The sequence below is a fragment of the Coffea arabica genome, chromosome 2e (genome assembly GCF_036785885.1).
Source record: "Coffea arabica cultivar ET-39 chromosome 2e, Coffea Arabica ET-39 HiFi, whole genome shotgun sequence".
In the NCBI taxonomy this organism is placed as follows: domain Eukaryota; kingdom Viridiplantae; phylum Streptophyta; class Magnoliopsida; order Gentianales; family Rubiaceae; genus Coffea; species Coffea arabica.
Window position 1 is genome coordinate 8,193,118 of NC_092313.1, and position 7,564 is coordinate 8,200,681.

General features: G+C 34.7%; 1 protein-coding gene across 1 annotated transcript; it reads left to right on the top strand.

The window, feature by feature from the left end:
• The first annotated feature begins 3,386 nt into the window (after positions 1-3,386).
• On the top strand, positions 3,387-7,341 carry LOC113730664 (uncharacterized). The gene is made up of 5 exons (XM_027255505.2): positions 3,387-3,676; positions 3,972-4,104; positions 5,286-5,530; positions 5,692-5,863; positions 6,693-7,341. The coding sequence occupies exons 1-5, from the start codon at positions 3,555-3,557 to the stop codon at positions 6,906-6,908; spliced, it is 888 nt and encodes a 295-aa protein (XP_027111306.1). The 5' UTR covers positions 3,387-3,554; the 3' UTR covers positions 6,909-7,341.
• Positions 7,342-7,564: the final 223 nt, after the last annotated feature.

Genomic DNA, 7,564 nt, shown 5'->3' on the forward strand with positions numbered 1-7,564 from the left:
ACCTTGGTGGTTTTTTTAACTGAATTTTATGTTTAGAATTTTTGAGTAAGTGCTAACATAATATTCAACTTAACAACAACAAATGCATAAATGCAATGAGATAATAGAAAATCCATATTATATGGCCATTTATAGGCTGATTGATCCTTGCTAGTACTAATCTACTAACTAATTGCATAAGCATCATAACTAACACTTTAAGGGTCTGTTTGATAACATAAAAAAGTGCTGAATCTGAACTTTTTCAGACATTCAGATGTTTTGAGTGTTTGATAAATGAAAATTCATTTGCTGAACTTGTTAAGTAGTGCTAAACTTGTGTGTATTTTTTTCAGCACAAGAATCCTAACTGAATGCTTAATTCTGATAAACATCAATAGAATTACTTCAACTACCTTATCTTATCTACCAAATCTACCCTTGTTTATTAATTATGTTCAAAATTCTTATATAATTAAACAACCTAATATTCTCTATCTAATGATTTTCTATTTCTTTTTTCTCCCTTTTGAATGACTTTCACTTATTCTCCATACTCCTCATATAATATAATTCATCTTTTATATTAATTTGATTTAAAAATAAATATTGTTATTTTCATACCTAACATTTTTAGCTAATTAAATCATAGGTTCTATTTCTTTTTTGGATGAAAAGATACAAAGGCAAAATTGTCAAATTTAACTTATTAAGCATTCAGTTATTAATGTTTATCAAATAGTATAAATAGGTTTAACATTAAAATTCAGACATTCATAAATTTTTTTCAGTGCTTAAAATTCAACAAATTAATTATTTCAGTATTCAGATTTCAGAATTTAGACTTCAAAATTCAGATTCAGTTTTATCAAATGGAACCTAAGTTGGAAAATGGACCTACAATGTTTTTTATCGTGTATACTATTGCTGCCCAAATCATTTTACCATAGTAAGACATGAAAATTAGAGTCCATTAGCGCCTTGGGGTGTGAGTCCTGGTGTCAAGATATCTTTTTTCTTTAATTGAACTTATGCATTACAACCAAATAGTAATCATTATCAAATCATTAACAAAATAAACTCCATTGATCTCACTGTAAACATAGATTAATACCTTCAAAATACCTCTCTCGTGCAGACATCGGCTACTAAGAAAATCACCAAACTTCACTCTTATCATATTTTTTTCTAAACTTAACATCCCAAATTTATTTTCATTAAAAATTTTCTATCTCATACGGTAAAATGGGATGTAAAATTGTCACAACAAAAAAGGAAATAATTCTTTTGCATGGCAAAATGGGACCTAAATGAATTTGACGTATCTAAATGAATAACACCATAGATTGACAATACAATCATCATCAGGAAATTTAAAAAACAAACATATCCAATTTAGACAGAAAATTTTGATCTTTATTGAATAATCATCATCAAATAACACAACACAATTAACAAAAAAAAAGTGAAAAACCCAAAATAGAATATGAAAAAAGTAATTTGCATGAAATCACTTTTCACAAAGGTTTATGAAATCACTTTTCACAAAGGTTTATAATTTGCATGTACGCATCATTAATTTTGATAGTTGCAATAATCAGGGTATTAGATGTATATTAATACTAACCATTGTCCTTTCTTATTAACTTCTTGAAAAACATACAAACATACAAATTAAAAGACTACTTATAAATTAAGAAGCTACTTACCGAGCATACGAGTAAGAATTATGTACAAATTAAAAATCGAAATAAAAGAAGGAGCAGACTAATAAAGTTCAAATTTTAGCCAAATTGTAAACTTCAGTATTGTTTTAACTGTCCATGGTACTCAATTTTACCCTCAAGTTAACATTTATATAATTTTGGGCATATTAGATAAATCAAAAAAAATAATAAACGCCCATTGGTAAATCATTCAAGATACTTTTATATAATAGTATAGATAATGATAATAGTTATATATTTAGATATTCGGATTCTCACCTCAAGAGTGAATGGATGGAATTTGATGCACATACCTGATATTTGAGTGTACATGTTAATACAAGTGCCATTATGAAGGGCACCATTCTGCCCCGAATAGTACTCATCTCCACTAAACTTTGGCATGAAAATGAGGTAAGGAACCATATACTTATGTATTGTAGGACACTATACAGACGCTGAAAAATGCACTGCAAAAGGTAATTGATCATCAAGAGTTCGCAGTCTTTTCGCAGCTTCCATTTCCGGATTTCTTGACCTCTCCTTGGAATTGATCACATCCCAAGTTCTTGGCACGATTCTCCGCCCTGGCTGACCGCTGCTGCAGTTGTTGCCCTCCCATTGAAAGGATTCTCTGCATAGCTTCCGCTAGGCTTTTCACTTTCTTTCTGTCATTAATCTCATCTGCCGGCTGATGATTTCCATTGTTGTAGCTGCTCTCAGTTTTGCTGCCTTCAGATGGCCAAAAATTTGACTCATCATCTTGCCTTGCGTTCAATTTATAGAGCCTTTTGTACTTCATAACTCCACTGCAAGTTCTACTTCGCTTGATCATGCACCAAGTCCACCCGCCTTTTTATACTGGCAAGCACTCACTTGATCGTGCAAAAGGACAGTGGAAATGACAAGAAAACTGAAGAGGATAGGATATTAGATTGGTAGTTGTACCTTTCACAGCTCAATCTGTCACGACATCTTGATGGCAAAATTGTTGGTTTTTCTAGTTTAACAAATAATTAGCCGAAAGTGGCTTTATTATGCGGCTCTTTGCTATTTTCTGTAGTTTATTTGGCCACCTAACTGTAGTAACTATGTACGCCAGCCAGCCTAGTGTCTGCGATTCCCACTATTTCCATTTATAGTTTACTTGAAAGGGTATCATCAGGAGTTGGCCAGGTACAATCATTCGCAAGCTATAGTTAAGATTGTCCAATATCTTAAATGGTGCGAATTTTAGAGTCAAAATTCCCTCATGTTCGTACACGCTAACTCACCAAGTGATGTACGAGTCTTGCTAGTCCTATGTAGATTTTAAGGTCATTTTCTACTACCCACACACACACACGCACTCTAATGATATAATTAATTACCGGATTAATCTTTTCTATATTATCACTGTAATAAAACTTTTTTTCACTAACAAGGGTACATGAAACATGATATTTATTCAATTTCAAAATTTTCTTTTCCCACACGTGGCATGCGCTCAAGTCTCCTTGTGTGAAAAAATTGCCATAGATGCATGAAAAATTAATCGTTAAAAGAATCACAAAGGACAATTGGTAAGGCTCCATTTAGGCCTAAATATTTTTGGGCCTCCATTTAGGCTCAAAGGTTATTAATAGTTGACCGAACACAAGCCCATCTGCAGCCTGACTGAACTGGCGGGTGAAATGAGTAAATAGATGAGGTGCCCAAGACGCAAAAACTAGTAACGAACCGAATGAAGAGCTTTTGCCGGCTTAAGAGGAAAATCAAGAATCGTTGAAAGTGAAACAATTGTAGAAAAACTTCGCCAGACTTGTAGCTCGAGGTAGAAGAATTTTCAGTTCTGTGATGAAAAATTGTTGTTGAGAGAAAAGGATATAAATGGAACTGGAAAAGGGTGTTCAGAGATGGATTGTAGACATCTCAAAGTGGAATCCTTCTCCAGATTACTTCGCCTCTGTGATGTCATTTCTTCCCCAGCACGAGCATTCTCCTATAACCAGGTCAGTTCCCAAGATTTATTTTGAGGTGCCCTTTTCATATTTCATCAGTTTTGCACAGTTTTCTTTCAAATGAGGTGTTTGGAGTGTGTTTGTTGCAATTGTATCCACTTTTCTGATCACCCAATAGATTAATTTAATCTAGGAATGGAGTTTCTGCTTTTTCTTCTTTTTTTTTTATTTGGGGTGGTTAAATTAGCAAATCATGTCAGCAACTTGTTTTTGTGAGCAAGGACTGTGGGGATGGCTTAAAGAAACCTCAATTTACTTGATGGAATGATTTTTCTTAATTTAATAGGTTTGTGAAAATGGAAGACCGAAAAAGGGCGCTTGTAAGCAGGCTATTGCAGTACGCACTTGTGCAGCAGGTGCTGGGTATTCCATACGATGAAATTATCATCAGGCGAACGGTTGAGGGTAAACCCTATTTGGTATGGCAGAATCTCGGTGGTTTTCTTATGCTTAATTTGTAAAGAGTAATTTGAGGTATGTTAACAACATTGTTCGTTAGTTGGCTGGTGTATCATAAAAAAGCTTCATGGTGTGTTTGAGCTGCTTAGCTGAATTCAATTGAAGTCTTTTGGATTGGAAAAGCCCGAGGCTTTTCTGTTCATTTGCAAATTGTTCTGATTTCATATTTGCAGCATTTTTCATGATGTCTACTAAGTGGAATTTTCAGATAAAAATGCTCTGAAAGGTATAACGGAAATAAACTTGTGATAATTAGTGAAATACCTTTTGGCCAAGTAATATCTATGGTTAATAGTAAATGAGGGTGCTGGTAGGTTCTTTTTCTTATTTATATTGTCAAACAAGGTTCGAGAAAGATTGCCATCACAAAAGATCTGCAAGGATTTCCAATTTCAGCAACTGCAAGTGATAACTCACTCCGTCTAAATATGATTGAGCTCGTAAATCCAGAAAATCAACTTAAGATGATATATTGAGAGAGAGAGAGAGAGACTCTGTATGTGGGTAAAACTAACGCTCATGATTTGACCAGATTGTGAACCCTTAGAAAACAACCTAGAGGGTTTACTATAAATAGCTAAAGTCATGTCAGTGTCTTATTTCCTTGTTTTGTGGTCTCAAGGCGGAATGTTTGAAATGTCTTTCCTTTTCTGCACACAACTAGCAATTGCATATTAGACTCTGAACATTCTGATTGACAACTTTTTTTTGCAGCTTTAAAGGATTTTTCCTTTTGCATTATAACTTGTTTCCAACTCTCTGTCTTTCTTGCTCCCCTGTTATTTGAAATGGTTTTCTTCACTGATCCAAGAGCTTAAAATGAAATAAAGAAAGGAAAAATGTTAAGAAAATGGCTGTTGCAGTCCACAGAGGACCAGGTGGAGTATGTTTTAGTTAAAAGTATATTCATAACCAATTCGCATACTGAATCTCGTATTATTGATCTTATTTTTATGTGTTTTTATACCATAAAAAAAATTAAAGATCATTATTTTTTCCAAAAAGGAAAATGCTATTTGATAATATCATCATGTAAGCGTCAGACTTGTTGGTTGGAGACGTGTTTATCTCCTGAGTTTATTTTTCTGCCTTATAATTGCAAATCTTTTGCGTAACTGATAAAAGCTATACTTTTCTACAGGAATATGATGACAAGACCGGCACATTTCCAAATTTTAACTTTAACACTTCCCATGATGGCAATTTTGTGGCAATTGCTTCTGAACCTGTGTGCCTTGTTGGATTAGACATTGCTAATTGTTCTATTCCCATGAAAGAGTCAGTTGACAAGTTCATTCAGAACTTCTTATCGTACTTCTCAAATTTAGAATGGTCTGACATTATGAAAGCTGACTCCTCCTATGATAAGTTGAATAGGTTCTACAGGTATGATTGACTCTAGATGGTTTTGAGTACTGGCAAAATGTGATGCTAACAGCTAAAAGTAAAGAATGCTGCCTACTAATTGAAAAGAATAAGCCTAAGAAAAGGTTAAATTAATTTGTAATGATAGAAAGGAAGGCTGACAGTTGACTGATAACTTGCAGATACTGGTGTCTGAAGGAAGCATTTGTCAAGGCCATAGGTGTTGGTGTGGGGAAAAGGTTGGACAATGTTGAGTTTCATCATTCTGACTGGAATGACATATTTGTCATTGTTGATGGTACAGAATTCAACAATTGGAGATTTTGGCTTCTTGAAATGGGAGAAAATCATTTGGTTAGTATGCAGGCATTGATTGTCTTTGCATTTCTGTTCTTGTAATCGTCTTTTTGTAGTAACTTTAAATGGAAAAACTTGCTTAACATTACTCGTCATTAACCTTTAACTTGTTTTTGTGTAAATTTATGTGGCACTACTAATGTAGCTATTCAATTGCGACTCCCAACTTTGAAAGACTAGATATGCATCAGTATATTCCTATATCGTATTTTTATTGTAACTTTAAAAGAGATATGGTTAATGTTATTGTTGTCCTTAACCTTTAATCTTGGTTTGGTTAAGTTGATGTGGCTAGAAAATTGCAGAGAATATCGTTGACTAGATAGGCATCGCTATATTCCTATTATTGTCTCTTTATCATTGAATTATGGAAACAAACTGGTGAATCATTGGCTAAACAATACTCCTCTCTACTTAGAGAAACATGTTGGTTCCCATGATTTTGTCCCTCTTCGTCTACTTTTAAGTCATTCAATTTATAGGCATGAAAGCCTACGCTCAAACATCGTGACACCACATAAAACTGCTGCTGAAAGCTTGGGTTTTGTTGCAGAATAAAGCATTTAGTGTCAAAAGACATTTTCACCAATTTTTTTGCCATCAATCAACATTTTTCATACCTTTTCTTTTAGCTTCATTTGGAAAGTATGTGTCAATTGTCCTGCTCAGTTAACTAATGCATGTATTAACTCCATCTTTGATTTACTTTTCGTTTCACATTACCAAGTGAAACCTTCTCTCGGTTATACAGTTGTTAAATAATTTCCTTGGTCCTTTGTTTTACATTCATGTGGCTGACACCAAGTTGTGTTCCTATGTACTTCAGGTATCTATTGCGAGGGGTCACCCAGCTACTGCCACCACAAATTACAGAGCAACCTTAAAACAGACAGAATTTGGTGAGAAAGAGTACAAACTGGGACTTAATCTTCCAAGTGTGCACTTCATGTTCCGAATGGTTGAAGACCTTTTACCAGTCTCCATTGTAGCTTGTCATCACTACATGGACCGGATAGACATAGTTTCTGAAGATGGAGAGTAAAAGGTTCAAATAGCTGCATTGGACAGGAAAGGTGATTTTAGTCAATTTGGTTAATTGGCAAGCTCATCTGCAGGGCATCATTGGATCAGTCTCTCGGTTGTTGCATTGCACAAGGCAGGTCATCTTGTGTGATTTCGTTGACTAACAATACCAGAGTTCTCGATCCCGTAAAACTTTCCATCGTTTTGCAAAGCTCACCCCTACCCTGCAATATGAAACTGCTAGCTTGATGCTATGAATGGTCATAGCTGCCGAGCCACTCGGCACTTGTTCTGAAGGTTAACTTTGCCAGATTAATTCATTGTTATCCAAGGAGACATTCAAACTGACCCAACCGGGTACATATTATAGTGCCAAAGTTGACTTCAATGTACTAGCTGCCCAGTAACTTCATCCATTTTATAATCTACCTTTACTATTTCTTTATGCAGAATGATTCTGCCTTGTGTAGTGCACTTGATAACTGATTGCCGTTGCTCAGTTGAGGTGTTTACGAACTGGTAATGCTTTGTAAAAATACAGCTAAAAAAAACAATTTTGGAAGTAAAAGTTCTTGCAGTCTGGCTATTTGCGTGTCAATGATCACTAGGTAGTCGACCTACCCCAACTGTACATATTTTGTCAGATTTCATTGGATAGCAGCAACCCTCTCACCG